This window comes from Onychostoma macrolepis, chromosome 08 (assembly GCF_012432095.1).
Source record: "Onychostoma macrolepis isolate SWU-2019 chromosome 08, ASM1243209v1, whole genome shotgun sequence".
Taxonomy (NCBI): Eukaryota; Metazoa; Chordata; class Actinopteri; order Cypriniformes; family Cyprinidae; genus Onychostoma; species Onychostoma macrolepis.
Window position 1 is genome coordinate 20,867,016 of NC_081162.1, and position 16,697 is coordinate 20,883,712.

Sequence of the window (16,697 nt, forward strand, 5' to 3'; positions counted from 1 at the left end):
ATAAATAGTATATTATTATTTACTTGTACGCAATTTGCACTGGACAAGATGTTGAATGTTGCAGATCCAGTTACAGGAACAGCAGCGGGCCAGTTCCAACTCCTCAAAGAGCCTGGCTGCTGTGGTGGCACGGCTGGAGAGGAACGCTGTCAACTCCTGCACTGAGGGAGAGGAGCTAGACAGACTCACAACAGAGGAAGAGGAAGAGCAGGACGAGGCCGTGGTGCCTCGCGTCCTGTACGAGGAGCTGGTGCATAGCTACAGGCAGCAGGAAGAGGAAATGAGACGCCTGCAGCAGGAACTGGAGCGCACACGCAGGCAGCTGCTGCAGCAGGCCAAGAAGCTCAAGGAGTACGGCAGTCTGCTGACTGAGGTCAAGGAGCTGCGGGATTTCAATCGACGCCTACAGGACGTCCTGCTCATGAGGCTTGGCAGCGGTGAGAGTTGCATGAATCATACATATCAGCACACTTGACAAACTAAAGGCTTGTTCACACCAATGCTGATGCAATGAAACGGTATGCAAGTGTAAAATATTTGCACCAAACTCATTGAACAGATCTGTTAAAATCTGATGCAGAATCCTAGAAATTCATTGTTTTGATTAAAACCTAAACCTTCAAATTTATCTGTAATGTAAATCTGTGCTTAAAAGGCCTTGACATTGATTTTCTAATTAGTATCACTTTATATTGCAACTGCTTGAAACATGGCTCATCCAATCAGAATTTAATATCAGAATTATCCATTTTGCTTTTCAACCCAATTTTACTTGTTAGCATTTTTTTTTTTAAGGCTTCATAGAGCTTTTTTTCACTTAATACAGAAGCAGCAATGGGTAGTCAGCTTTAAGTAGGCAATAGTGAGTGACGTGTCCAATTTAGTGAAGACGAGATCAAGGAATTACTGCATGTTCACACAGCAATTTAAATGTACTCTTGTGTAATTTTTAGGGCTGCCAGTCAATTAAAATGTTCATCATTTGATTAATTTGATAATTATTTAGCATAGCAAGTACTTAATTAATATTCTGCATATCAAGTAATTAATTATGTCATGTAATTATGTTATTAATTAATCAAATTAATCGCACACATCAATATTTGCTGAGAAAAGCCTTCGAATGAAGATTGTCATTATATCATTGCGGCTGAAAACATTGAACAGACTTTACAAAAAGTGGCGTTAAAAGTAAATAATATTGTATTATGTTGTCATTTTATATTATTAAATATAAGTCTATCATCCTGCAGTCCACACCAATCCATTTTGCAGTCTACAAAACATGTTTTTGCACTATGTTTTGTAAAAATGCAAGACTCTTTTACCATAGTTTTTTTTTTTTTCCATCATCTCTTTAATTAACTGTACTAAGTTAGCATGTTAAATTGGTAGCCCTAATAATTTAACATTTTTAATGTTATTACATTTTCCACGTAGTTCTGAGCTGCAGGGACTGATAATTCACTCCGATGAAGACTACAGTACAGGCTGCTTAAAGAGGACATAGTGTCCAGAGCGCTCAGGCCAGTATCCCGGCCAGCTGCTGCGCATATATATGTGTGTGTGTGTGTGTGTGTGTGTGTTTGGGGGGGGAACAGACTGTGGTCTGGAGCGAGCTGGTGGAGCAGGCTGAAGATTAGACCGGCCAGGGTTCTTTAGGGTCAGACGTGCAGTGCACTGACCGATATTAAAACTCAACAGATACATTAGAGCTTAGTGCAGCCAGCCACCAAGCCAGCTTACTGAGCTAAAATGACCCGGTTGTCTTGAGGCACGAGAGAGCCATGTTTCAGGCAGCACTCCAAAGGGAGCGGGCCAGGACTTACTGCGACCACACTGGACTGAATTCAAAACTGTCATTAGAGAGCGGGGAACTTCTGCCGTCAACACTTTCTCAGGATTACACTCATCTTTCTCCTGTTAAATTGTGCTTCACTGAATGCTGAGCAGGGTTTTGCTTTGCTTCATACAGAGCCGATGCATGACAATGGCACACAGACAATCAAAGCAGAGGTGGTGGAGCCGATCAGTGAACCACAGGAGGCGTGTCAAGAGGAAGCCAACACTAGCTCCACCCACTCCCCATCCCCGAGAACTGTCTACACCTTCAATGATGGAAAAGTATGTAGTTTTTTTTAATTTATTTATGTAGTGTGTTTTTATTGTCTTTTTCAAACATCCCAAAACTTCATGTCGCCCAATCTTACTTTATTCTTGCCTTTTTATCAGAAAAGCCACATATTTCAAAAATATATTCACTACCATTTAATAGTTGGTACTTTTTTGTCATTTTTAAAAGAAATTAATAATACTTTTTATTCACCAAAGATGCGTTAAGTTGGTCAAAAGTGACAGTTGTATCACCATAAATATTAAGCAGCACAAGTGTTTTCAACATCTTAATGATTCCAAACCTTTGAACTATAGTATATATTATGTATAACTACCTCCTCATTCTATATATTTATTAAATAACAGCATGTCAATTGTGATGAGACCTTCCAAAATTATGGTGGACTTTGGTTGATATTTATCTGATAGATTCAAGCATTATTCATGGAAGAAAAGTGACTTGACTTCGGTCATTAGTTCAGTGCAGACAGTATTCCGACTACTTGTTTAACTGTTGTATAAACAACGCAATTGTTCCTCGTATTAGCGCAATTCAGTGTTTCTTTTAATGTTTTGCAGTGGTGTTTGGTTTGTCTAATTGACTAGCGAAATCCCTTCTACAACCTTCCCCCCCCGTCAGTCTCAAAGGGCCTTTTAACCAGAACGCTTGCTGTGATTTTGAGCCCTGTTAGCAGACATCGGGTCCACATTTTGCGTTCCTCCGCCTGCCTCGCATGACAGGGGGGAATTTGTGTTACATGCTGAAAGGGTTCTCAGTTCAAGCGTGAAGAACAAAAGCAAATTAGGCCCTTACACATACACACACATATCCGGCATTAATTATTTGTACCACAGGAATTGCCCTGAGTGACAGGTAGCCGTAGAAAAGCAAATCTCCTCTAAGTTAAGAGCAGTGAAAAGCTTGTCTGCTGGACCAAGGCCTAAAGCACATTAGTTGCATTGGGGAAAAGCCACTGGATCCGAGCCTGAAGACTGCTCAGGGTGACAAAGCAGAAGGCACATTACCTCAGCTGTTACTCACCAGCTGCCCATCAATCCACCTGATGGCTTGTTGGGCCGTGTCCTCCACAGTGTGGCTTAAAAGTCAACACTCTGGTCTGGCATCTGTCAAAACACATTACTGCATTTAATGAACCCAGACACCTCACCACTGAATTTATGTGTGACTCTTCTCTCATATGTGGTGATCGGTACCCAGTGGCGTTGCATACCACAAAACACCAGGACCTTCACTGGACAGGGTTCCTACAGTCATGGAAAATTTGTCAAAAAGTCAATTCTATAATAAATATATATTTTCTGGTTATGCTTTGCTCTAAAATATTTCATCAGCTAATTATTTCTCCTGAGTAGAGTAAAGCCTGGCATGCAAACTCCTAGAAAGGTCATGGAAAATCATTGGTCAAAATTTTATCATTTATTTATTTATTTCAAGTAATAGAGATCATAAAAATTATCTTATATATTTATTTTGTTTTATTGCAATCCTGTTCAAATATTGACAGGATTGATTTATATTATTTGCTCCCTCCTCAAGTATCTGTCTATCTGTCTATAGATAGGTAGGTAGGTGCTCAGGGCAGTACTAAATAAAAACAACTATTTTATGATTTTATTGTTTTTTTTTTTAAATGTCAAACATCTTTCAGGATCAGCTAGGTTTATGTAAACTTAGGAGCACAACTGTACAACATGCAACACAAACGGCTGTTAACAAGCTTAAATCTGAATCACATAGAATCTTGCATTTCATCCTCCATAAACAGAGCGGTTTAATTCATTGTGAAGGGAAAGCTGCCATGTCTCAGACACACTTCGGGGAATAGACCACATGGCACTGAAGTGGCAGAATGTGAAAGCAAAATCTTGTCAGTGACAGTGTGTGTATGCTGCATATTTGAAGAAGAGTATGTCTCTTGCAGGTGCACTTGGGTGGAGGGATTTGGGTGGAGGAGGAGAAGTGGCACCAGTTACAACGGACGCAGGGAGACTCAAAATTCACCAAAAACCTGGCGGTGATGATCTGGGGCACAGAAACCCTGAAGAACCGCAGCGTGACTGGCGTTGCTACGAAGAAGAAGAAAGACGCCCTGCCCAAACCACCGCTTTCACCGAGCAAGCTCAAAATTGTTAGAGGTAAACACACTATTTTTAAAAGATTTGTTATTAGAATTAGGTTGGGGTTATATTTCTGGTTTTGCTGATAGAAGTATGGAGAATTGTTATTGTAGAACAATTTCAATTTCACAGAAAGTAATATGGTACTTAAAGCTTCATTTAAAGAAGTTAAACTTAAATATTTTTAATGTACTGAAAAAAACCCCCCATCAAATTACATGGAATTTCTTTGCTAATTTCTTGTCTGATATTTCATTCCAGAGTGTCTGTATGACCGTGTGTCTCAAGAAACAGCTGACAGTGCAGAGATCACCCAGCGATTATCCAAAGTGAACAAATACATCTGCGAAAAAATCATGGATATCAACAAATCTATCAAGAACGAGGAACGACGAGAGTCCAAGCTTCTCATTCAGCAGACGGTGAAGATGGAGAACTTCCCCTACGACGGTCTGTAGGGGGCGCTGAAGTTGTCACCATAGCTCATTCTACTCCTCAAGGACTTCTGGTGGAGAAGGTGCAAGTAATCACCGGCGCTGCCAATTGAGATTTCCACTGATGCCCTCCCAAGACCTCTCTGTCTTTTACTCTCGTAGACCCTGTTTTACAGCATGTCTGACAGTTTTACCTCTCTCCGCACTGCCTTAGCATGCTGGCGTGCATTCTGTGAGTGAATGGGGCGGGTTTTTGTAAGCTTTATGGGGGATCTCGGGGTGGGTCGGATATTATACCTGATAGACAGGAGCGATCCTTTAAATCGTGTGCGAGAAAAATGTGTTTGGCACATCAGCTTGTGTTCTGTGTCAGAACATGTCCTAATGTACTAAAGAGGTTTCCCTTCAGGAGAAGTCTTCTTGTTTCAGGAGGATGTTTGCGAGGTGTCATAAATGCTGGCTTAGAGTCGGAGTCTTAAGGGGAGGTAGGTCACTTCACAGGGACCATCTGCTAAAGGTACTTAACGTAAAGAGTTGCACTTTTAAACAGGGTCGCACCCTGCGTCGTCTTAATGAGCGATTGATTTAATTAATCAATCTAGGCCTAATTGCTCCCGTTAATTGCTTTCCTGAGATGACTACTGATGGTATGTTGTTGTTCTTGATGGTTGTTAGGGGTGGAGAGGTCGCATGTAGTCAGTGGTGCTAAACAGTTATCCTGGAAGACAGACTATCAGCGTGTATTTGGAGATAAGCCACAAAAAGGTGAACAAATCATTCTTAAAATTTAAATTTAGACTTTTTACGATCATCAGTAAACTTCTTATGTTTGATTTAGGCTGTATACTGCCTTCAAGTCCTGTTGGGAAGTTCCTGTAGTTTAAAAGTTTTAATTACGATGACGTGATTTTAAGGCATTTACACTACTGTTCAAAAGTTTGGGGTCGGTAAGATTTTTTTTTTATGTTTATGAAAGAAAATACAGTAAAACTGTAAAATTTCTGAAATACTATTACAAATTTAAAATGTTTTTTTTTTTTTTTTAATACATTTTAAATTGATTGAACTTTTAGCATCATTACTCCAGTCTTCAGTGTCGCATGATCCTTCAGAAATCATTCAAATATGATGATTTGGTGCTCAAGAAACAATTTTTACTGTTAACAATATTAATAACAATTGTGGCGCTTAATATTTTTGTGAAAACTTTGATACTTTTTTCAGGATTCATTGATGAATAGTAAGTTCAAAATAATGACATTTATTTAAAATATGTATTTTGAATAAAAGTATTCACTTCTTTAAAAAAAAAAAAAAAAAAAAAATCTTATCAGCCTTTGAATAGCAGTGTATATTTTAAGCAAAATGAATGCGTTTGGGTAAAATTTTGGGCCTGAAGAATTCAAATCTGAAGAGAGTATTTAATGGCATATTTTGAAGTTGACGACAATGCAGTAAAAATGAGGTAAAGTATAAAACAAGATTCTTGTAAACAACAAGAGCACATCCAATTTGATTTCAGTGTACTTGATGGACTAGCCATGGGACAGGAGTTATTGTATTATCGGGTCTACAGAGATGGAGACCAACTAAGACCTTTTACCAGCCGTAAATTGCACTTGGGACGGAGGGTAAGTGGAAATCTGAGCTAGGCTGCAGGGCCTTTTTCCAGCTGGCAATCATTGGGAACTGTGTTCTCCGTTTTATAGCAAGCTGTGATTGTAATATGAGCTGATATTGCTTTAACTGCACTTTGGTGTGAGTGTGGAGAGATGCCAGGCGCCGTGTGCAGACGTGGGGTAAAACTGTCAGCAGTGCTTGGGAGTTACACATGAGCCTCATCCTTCTGGTTGCACGAACCGCAGGGTCTCTGCTCCAGCCCACCTGTAGAGGGCGCACTCATTAGGGGAGGAAATAAGATATCGTGACAACTTACAATGAGCCATGCCATCCACACTTTAGTCCTTTGTCTCCCCTTGTCTTTATTTTCATCACAAACCGTCTGTGTGGTTTGTCGGCGTAACGATAGAAAAAGACTCTCTTGCAGATTTGGGTTCTTGACTGTGATGCCATATCGCTTACTGTGAATTAACAGATCACAGATCTGCCACGCAAAAGCCTCCCTATTTTTTATTTTCTCATATTTTTTTTTTTTTTTTTTTTTAATCAAGTACATTTATTAGTGGGGAGAAAATTTCAGTGTATATTTGGAATATATTCTCATGTTTTTGAACATTTCATTGTTTGCATCCAGGCTGCACCTTATCTCACTAAGCTTCTGGTTCAAAACCGAGTCAGACAATGTTGTAATTCTGTCTTTATCTTTGCTGGTTCGTATATAGTTTCTAATCATTTCTACTTTTACAGTGTATATGTGACGTTTCGCTATTAACGTAGATCCTGGGTACTCATATTTCTCAAAGAATGCAGGGCTCTTCATGAATACATCATCTCTAATGACAGAAACCCATATCTTAAATTGATACTATCATGGATTTTTACCGCAGGTATCTTGATGCTTCAAGAACTTCAATTTATGAATTTCACCTCACTGTGAGTCATTTGTACTATCATTTCATTTGGAGTCATTTCCGTCGAGAGGCAGCCGCCACCCGCCTTTCCGTTCCAAGGAAGTCATTGTCCATCTTCGACAACGTAGCACTTTAATCCTAAGGAGGAAGAAAAAATGTATAAAAATTCATCAATGTTGGCTTCTTTGTTGTGATTTACCCAAGCCAATTTAAAAAAAGAAGTCAACATAAACATTTAACAATGCTTGTGAAAAGACGTTCACGAGAAATCATAAATCAGCTATCAGTTTTCTGCCACTCAATAGCAGTTTAGCAGCCATTTGTTTCTCATTCTCTTGAGCCTGTGAAAGCGATTCCTTTTTTTCTTTCTTACAGCAACGTACCTCCAATATGTCAAGGTAATTACGGGAGAGGACAGATTGTAATAAGGTTCTTTTGTTCCACTGAATGTCTTTCTCTTCTTCTTTTTTTCTGTAGATATTTCCTGTATTGTGTAATATGTATTGCCACACTTATTGAATATTTGATGTTCCATAATGAGCGTACGTACTGTGCGGGTATACTGGAAAATGACAGCTTTAGGTGTGCAGAGGTTGAATGACAGCCAAACTTTATCATCGGTCCATGTGGTCATACTTTGTATGTGGAGATTTGCTAGTGGAATCGTTGCCTTGAAAAATACTACAGCGTTATGTATTGCTCTCTTGCTTTTTTTTTTTTTCTTTCTCTTTTGCCTCGCAGCTGCGCCGAGACTAAATTCGGGCACGGCGGCATTCAGATCCGAGGAAAATTAAAAATTAAAAGTTTCTTCAGTTGTGAGATCAAACCAGTGAATCCCATCAGGGAAAATCCGACTTTTAAATACAATCATGTACAGTATTTATAGGCTAAAAGGCTACAAAAGCGAAGCAGTAGCCTCGCGGAGGCTGTGTTTTTCTCTTCTGGGAGACTGTGGTGAGGCTGGTGCCTATGCTTTCAGTGGCTATGTAATAGCGGTGCTGGGCTTTGAGCTGGTCTGTGCCGCTGGAAAACGGCAAAGCACGTGAGGGATCAACATATCATCCGAGTTGTTCAGGAGACGTTTTGTCATGTCAAATGAGTTTCGTCCAATCTGAATGTGTGTTGGGGGTTCGTGATGTTCTGTTAAAAATAAGCCAAAGTGGATTCTCAGCAACGGACAGTTTGTGATCAGTCTTATGAATATGAACTTGCACAAAAACGGCCCCTGCTAAAGTTGTCCACAGTTATGTAAGCTAAACCAACAGGAAAGGAACAGCCGGGATATATTTTTACTGAAAAAAGACAATTTTACAAGGTGTTGCTTTGCCGCCGACATCTCCGTTGTCTGATTTGTTGTTTTCTGTTTTGTATCAAAAGAGCATTAAGTTTTAGATAATGGATATGGCTATATTGTTCAATTTGAAAAATCTTAAATCATTTGTTTTTTATTTTTTTTGTTCCTTTATGATGCCAAAAAAGTAGTATGCGGATGTTCTTGGGGGAAAAAATAGTTAGTATTGCTTTGGCCTGCTTCACTAACCTACATTCTGAGATTGTCAATCAAATGCTGAGGACCCGCCCACACGCCACAGCAATTCCCAAAACTGCCCAGTATTCCGCTATAGCAAGAACGGCAACTTCCTGTTGCGCTCTCACTTTTTTCATGCTCACGATTACAATAAAGGACCCTTCTCAGAGTCAGTCTTATTTAACAACCAATATTCTCAGCTCTACTAGTGAAAGAAATGTATTTTTGATAAAACACAAGTTCAGGTTATTCTTAGTCGGAAAACAAGCATGTAGAGTCACAGTCCTACCTCATTGCTGCTCATCATCTGTGTTCCTAAGACAGTCTCGCCACCCTCGTACCTCGTTCAGAGATCAGTCTGTATGGTATAGATTCATTTCAGATGTCGTATTTTACTCCCTTAACAACTGTGTTAATGTTTCTGTGGCAGTAGATGGCGTTTCCTTGCAGTAATTACATTTTTATCCCATTGATGGTGCTACAGCAGGCATGGGTTGTCTAATCTGTGTTACTTACCTCAGATGGTGCTAATTTTTCTACTTTTCTGGAGGTCGTTCCGCTTTGCATGAATAAAACTGGTTAATGTTCATTTTATAGCAGCAGGAATTTTGGGATCAAAATAAAGCATCAGATAAAAGAATCTTAGGAATTGCATCCGGCATGTCAAAAATTTCGCTTTTCATATTTCGAGTAATACATACCTCTCTAACAAATTACCTCACATACTCTGTTCCAAATTAACAGACTATTAAAACCATGCACGCAGGATCTTTCCGTGGCCATATAACCTTGTCTTTATTGTACAATACAAACCTGATGCTGGAGTAAGAAACCTGATATTCCTAACCATCTACCAAAATATTACTGGGCAGTTGACTCTCACAGCAATGTGGTCCTCAGCAGTTAATGTGAAAGTCAATCCCACTGTAGAAATACAGTGAAACTAACATGGTAGTCTTACATTTGGTGGTGGTGGTGATGATATTTTGCAGTACGTTAACTGTAGGGGATTTTCTTAGCTTACCAAAGTGGTTCCCTCCCAAAGAAACTCTTTGTAATTGTCATTAAGAACTGTTTGGGAACAAAGTCTCCAATTTGCATTTCAGTTCAGCGAAAACGGTCTCAGAAATACGGGTGTGTTGAGTGCCTGCTGCTCAGCAGAACGTAAATTAGTCCGTCCACGAAAATACAATCAGTCGCATGTTTCCATAACATTTTATATTAATACAGACAATTGATTCATTTAGAGCATGTAACGTGACAACTGAAGGCAAACTGTGTGATTTTGTTAGCAAACACTTTCCTGTCAAGATGTTTTTATTGATTGTGTGTCATGTGAAGCGAATATGTCATGGGTTTCATGAATTGACCTCAAGACCAGACAGTGAGTTTGAAAATCGATCGTATTGCATTTAAATTGGAACATTTTTCATTTAACTTTTTGTGTCTTTATCATGTCTGTCATCTCTTCATTCTTGCTGCTGAATAAATATCTAGAAACCTATATATATATATATATATATATATATATATATATATATATATATATATATATATATATATATATATATATATATATATATATATATATATATATATATACATACATATGTGTGTGTGTGTATATAAAAATTATGTGTATTAATCAATATTTTTCGGGAAAGTCGTTGATGGAGAATGTTGGCTGAAATAACTGTGAACATGCTCTCTTTCAGGTCTGTGTTTGTGGGTGGTTTTGGGTATTTTCTTTTGATATGGTCACATACTGGTTAGTATTGGTTTTACCACGGAGTCAGCGAGGGCTGCTGTCAGCGGGATCTTCCTTCTCACAACAGTCCCTGTTCCCCATACGTTAGGTCTGCTTTACTTGCACACAGATCAAGCCTAAGCCTGGACTAAAAGGACTCTCAATGGAGAATTTTTATTCATACTGTGTTTTTAGGCTGAACCCGGCTTAATTTCAGCTAAACTTGGCCTCACTGCACCTTGAGTCTGACTCCACGGGGACTCAAACAGAGAACAAGGATAGAAAGACAATGGAAAGCGAAATCAAATGTTTCCACGTGAACCAGTTGCACTCCTCACCTGTGCACAGCTGGTTTCACCGGTTAACATCAGTCGTGTGTGTGCGTGTGTGTGTGTGCGCGTGTATGTATGCGCGTGTGTGCTGCAGTCTGAGTACTCTTGTTCAATGTACAGATCAACAGAATAAATTCAGACTTTTATTCTACAAACAAACCCTCTCAGTGTGAGCTGTTTCTTTTTCACACAAAAAAAATAATCTTGAATTGATACTATAACGTACATAAGTTTTAAGAATAAATAAATCTTTGACCTCAAACTTTAGAATGGTTATATTTATATATTATGTCTAAGAGAGATAGATAGATCTATCTTTAAGCAACGGTGTTTTTTAAGCATTTTGTTAAACCGCAGAAAAACAGGCTTGGATTAAAGATCCGGCAGTATATTTAACCATGGGGATGGGGTACTTTTTATCCCTGTTTGTACTAAACCCATCTGGTTGGTTTGCTGCCAAAAAGCACTTTTTTATTTTATTTTTTTTAAGTTTCATCTTACCATAGAAGCGAGTGCCATTTGAAGTTCCAGTCGTGTCTGACAACTGAATATGCTGAAGTTTGTTTTTGGATGAGTGAGGATAGTTTTTCTTGAAACCTTCCCGAACAACATGTGGTGATGTGGTAATGTACACACAGCACCCCATATTGACAGAAAAACACAGAATTGTTGACATTTTTGCAGATTTATTAAAAAAGAAAAACTGAAATATCACATGGTCCTAAGTATTCAGACCCTTTGCTCAGTATTTAGTAGAAGCACCCTTTTGATCTAATACAGCCACGAGTCTTTTTGGGAAAGATGCAACAAGTTTTTCACACCTGGATTTGGGGATCCTCTGCCATTCCTCCTTGCAGATCCTCTCCAGTTCTGTCAGGTTGGATGGTAAATGTTGGTGGACAGCCATTTTTAGGTCTCTCCAGAGATGCTCAATTGGGTTTAAGTCAGGGCTCTGGCTGGGCCATTCAAGAACAGTCACAGAGTTGTTGTGAAGCCACTCCTTCGTTATTTTAGCTGTGTGCTTAGGGTCATTGTCTTGTTGGAAGGTAAACCTTGCCCAGTCTGAGGTCCTGAGCACTCTGGAGAAGGTTTTCGTCCAGGATATCCCTGTACTTGGCCGCATTCATCTTTCCCTCGATTGCAACCAGTCGTCCTGTCCCTGCAGCTGAAAAACACCCCACAGCATGATGCTGCCACCACCATGCTTCACTGTTGGGACTGTATTGGACGGGTGATGAGCAGTGCCTGGTTTTCTCCACACATACCGCTTAGAATTAAGGCCAAAAAGTTCTATCTTGGTCTCATCAGACCAGAGAATCTTATTCAGGTGTTTTTTTAGCAAACTCCATGCGGGCTTTCATGTGTCTTGCACTGAGGAGAGGCTTCCGTCGGGCCACTCTGCCATAAAGCCCCGACTGGTGGAGGGCTGCAGTGATGGTTGACTTTCTACAACTTTCTCCCATCTCCCGACTGCATCTCTGGAGCTCAGCCACAGTGATCTTTGGGTTCTTCTTTACCTCTCTCACCAAGGCTCTTCTCCCCCGATAGCTCAGTTTGGCCGGACGGCCAGCTCTAGGAAGGGTTGTGGTCGTCCCAAACGTCTTCCATTTAAGGATTATGGAGGCCACTGTGCTCTTAGGAACCTTAAGTGCAGCAGAAATTTTTTTGTAACTTTGGCCAGATCTGTGCCTTGCCACAATTCTGTCTCTGAGCTCTTCAGGCAGTTCCTTTGACCTCATGATTCTCATTTGCTCTGACATGCACTGTGAGCTGTAAGGTCTTATATAGACAGGTGTGTGGCTTTCCTAATCAAGTCCAATCAGTATAATCAAACACAGCTGGACTCAAATGAAGGTGTGGAACCATCTCAAGGATGATCAGAAGAAATGGACAGCACCCGAGTTAAATATATGAGTGTCACAGCAAAGGGTCTGAATACTTAGGACCATGTGATATTTCAGTTTTTCTTTTTTAATAAATCTGCAAAAATGTCAACAATTCTGTGTTTTTCTGTCAATATGGGGTGCTGTGTGTACATTGAGGAAAAAAAATGAACTTAAATGATTTTAGCAAATGACTGCAATATAACAAAGAGTGAAAAATCTAAGGGGGTCTGAATACTTTCCGTACCCACTGTGTATGTGTATATATACAGGTGCATCTCCAAAAATTTGAATATCGTGAAAAAGTAAAAAAAAAAAAATTTTTATTGTAACATTTCAAAAAATGAAACTTTCATATATTCTAGATTCATTACATGTAAAGTAAAACATTTCAAAAGTTTTCTTTTTTTAATTTTGATTATTAGAGCTTACAGCTCATGAAAGTCAAAATATCCTTGCTCAAAATATTAGAATATTTACATTTGAGCTTCATTAAATGGCCATCCCTACAGTATAAATTCGGGGTATCTCTTGTTCTTTGAAATCACAATAATGGGGAAGTCTGCTGACTTGGCAATGGTCCAGAAGACAATCATTGACACCCTCCACAAAGATGGTAAGTAACAGAAGGTCATTACTGAAAGGGGTGGCTGTTCACAGAGTGCTGTATCAAAGCATATTAAATGCAAAGTTGACCGGAATGAAGAAATTGAGTAGGAAAAGGTGCACAAGCAACATGGATGACCACAAGCTTGAGAATACTGTCAAGCAAAGCCGATTCAGACACTTGGGAGAGCTTCACAAGGAGAGAACTGAAGCTGGAGTCAGTGCATCAATAGTCACCATGCTCAGACATCTTCAGGAAAGGGGCTACCAAGCCACTTCTGAAACAGAAACAACGTCAGAAGCATCTTACCTGGGCTACGGAGAAAAAGAACTGGACTGTTGCTCAGTGGTCCAAAGTCCTCTTTTCAGATAAAAGTAAATTTTCCATTTCATTTGGAAATCAAGGTCTGGAGTCTGGAGGAAGACTGGAGTGGCACAGAATCCAAGCTGCTTGAAGTCCAGTGTGAAGAGTCCTGAAGTCAGTGATGATTTGGGGTGCCATGACGTCTGCTGGTGTTGGTCCATTGTGTTTTATCAAGTCCAAAGTCAATGCAGCAGTCTACCAAGAGATTTTGGAGCACTTTATGCTTCCATCTGCTGACAAGCTTTATGGAGATGCTGATTTCCTTTTCTAGCAGGACTTTAGCACCTGCCCACAGTGCCAAAAGCACTTACAAGTAGTTTCCTGACCATGATATTACTGTGCTTGATTGGCCAGCCAACATGCCTGACCTGAACCCCATATGGAATCTATGAGATATTTTCAAGAGAAAGATGAGAAACAGTCAATCCAACAATCCAGACAAGCTGAAGGCTCAATAGTGCCTCAGCAGTGCCACAGGCTGATCGCTTCCATGCCACACCTCACTGATGCTGGAATTTGTGCTAAAGGAGCCCCGACCAAGTATTGAGTGCATAAATCAACATACTTTAAAGAACTTGAACTTTTCTGTTTTGCAAATCCTTTTTTTGATTGATCTTAGGAAATACTCTAATATTTTGAGATACTGGATTTTTGACTTTCATGAGCTGTAAGCTCTAATCATCAAAATTAAAACAAAAAAAAAACTTTTGAAATGTTTTACTTTACATGTAATGAATCTAGAATATATGAAAGTTTCACTTTTTGAAACAAGTTACAATAAAAAAAAGGCTAGGCTTTCTGACTCCAAGACTCAGCTAAACTCTGCAATTCTCCAGCTGTGGGCAATTCTCCAGTTTTTGGCCGCTCAATCTCTCCTCCTCACCATGCATTAGGACAATATAGACACATGTCCTCTTCCAGGCAGATTTGTAACATCTTTAGTTGATTGGAACTTCTTAATTATTGCCCTGATTGTGGAAATGGGGATTTCTGATGCTTTAGCTCTTTTCTTACAGCCACTTTCTATTTTGTGAAGCTCAACAATCTTGTTCTGCACATCAAACTACAGTATATTCTTTGGTTTTACTCCTTTTGATGGATGATAAAGTTAATTTGGTCTTTGTGCTCCTCATATTTATGATCCTGTGGAACAGGAAGTCATGGCTTGACAATTTCATGCTCCTAGTCACCCTGGTGCTAAAAAATCTAAATATGAATGGGAATATACTTAAGAGATATTGTACTCATAAGAATGTCTAGGGGTGCCAATAATTGTGGCCAACATGCATTAGAGAAAAACATTTCTTCATGAGATTTTATCCCCACTTTCAATTGTTTTACTTCAGTGAATCTTAGAATTTTTGTGAATTTTTTGAATGAAAGATCAAAAAGATCTATGATGCAGATTAATTTTCATAGACGCCTTTGCTTGTATTTACCAAGGGTACCAATATTAGTGGAAGGGAGGGCACTGTATTTGTGAACTTATGTTCAGCTATTATTTTTAATAGCTAACACTTAACTATTTTTTTTTATTTTTTCAAGTCATCAATGATCAATGCTCGGAAAATATTGGCTGCAGACACTGAGATTTACTTTAATTTTCGCCAAGCTGATTATTCACCAAAAACTCCCACAGATCATGTTTTCATACCACCATAAGTCTTATTTTGACGTAACAAAGTGGTTATATCCAAGTGTGAGTTGTTTACATACGTTTTTCAATTAGTCTTCCCATTAACAGCATTATATTGTTCATTCAGACTGATTTGCGAATGTGGGACACGCATGAACACAAGAGGCGGGATTTATCACATGAACTTATAACAACTAAACATAACCAGTCATATCCAATCATATCACGATGGAGGCATTGCTTCCTATCATGTGACTTTCCCCCATTCATTTTCAAAAACCCCTCAGTAAACTTACCACACGCTTTAGGCGATCTGTTAAAACTCAATGGGCTCAGGGAAGGTGAGAGAGATGCGGACTCCCTCTGTAACTTTACCTGCTGGTGTCGCTGTTGGGAAATGTTTCTTTAGAAAAACGAGTGATTTATACACTTTTTAATGTTTTATTTTGTAATAATGGTGTGTTTTTTTTATTTTTGTACTATTATTTTTTTATTTTTCTCATCCAATATTTTGAGGAGACACTGCCTCCCTTGCCTCCTCCTATTTGCTCATATAAAACAATATAGCAATAATTGAGTTCACCATATATTCATATGTATTCTCAGCATATCAGTCTATTCACACTATAATTCTATGAAAATTCTAAGAGCGTTTAACATAACCCAGCACTGTTTACTACCTATATGAAGTGTATAATGTGGATTCTGGAAGATCAGCCACCCCATCCTGTGTCCTTGACTCGATTGGACACAGACACGCACATTCACAGGAGGGATGTGATGTTTGTGTTTGATGTGTGGAGTTGAGGTGAGAGAGACTGCGAATGGGTTCAGGATTAAAAGCAAGATTGATCTGAGTGTCAAAGAAAGATAAGCACACTGCCCTGTCTGAGTTATTGAGGAGGCATGACATTGATATCAGACCACACACACACACACTCAGAAGTCCAGGTTGCATTGAGCTCTTTTAATAAATGAGAGTGTCAAAAGCCTATTCTAATATTAAATGAGCAATTAGATGGAGTTGGAATCGGCAGCTTGCTGGAAACTTTTTCCCATTCCTGTTTTCCCAGAATCTCAAAGATCTTTCATAGATCCTTAAAACATTTTCGACTGAACAAACTAGCAGTTATCTGTCATGGAGATAACAGTCTTCCTTTAGTATTTAGCACTTCCACTGCTCGCTCGCTCGCTCTTGACTCTTTTCAAGCTGCTAAGCACTTTTATGCCAAATGTTATTGCCTACCTATGCAGTCTCTCTCCCTCTCTGTATTTCTCACTCGCTCCATCAGCCCAAGGGGACTGCTGAATGTCATTAAAAATAACAGTATCCACATGACTGTAATATTTTGCAGTGGTGTTATTGACAGAGAGATGATTTA

General features: G+C 39.2%; 1 protein-coding gene across 9 annotated transcripts in view; it reads left to right on the forward strand.

Moving 5' to 3' along the window:
• The window catches only part of bend5 (BEN domain containing 5), a 338,217-nt gene that overhangs the window by 246,804 nt on the left and 74,716 nt on the right, over positions 1-16,697 (forward strand). For 3 of the 9 annotated variants that reach the window (XM_058785812.1, XM_058785811.1, XM_058785813.1), the window contains 4 exons: positions 65-437; positions 1,976-2,124; positions 4,059-4,272; positions 4,516-11,475. The exons of 1 other annotated variant lie outside the window; for it this stretch is intronic. In XM_058785812.1, coding sequence (XP_058641795.1) covers positions 65-437; positions 1,976-2,124; positions 4,059-4,272; positions 4,516-4,712 — 933 coding nt within the window. In that variant the 3' untranslated portion in view covers positions 4,713-11,475. Of the gene's footprint in view, positions 1-64; positions 438-1,975; positions 2,125-4,058; positions 4,273-4,515; positions 11,476-16,697 lie in introns of those variants that run through there. 5 more of the 9 variants (XR_009272649.1, XR_009272650.1, XM_058785807.1 and 2 more) reach the window with 5 other exon arrangements.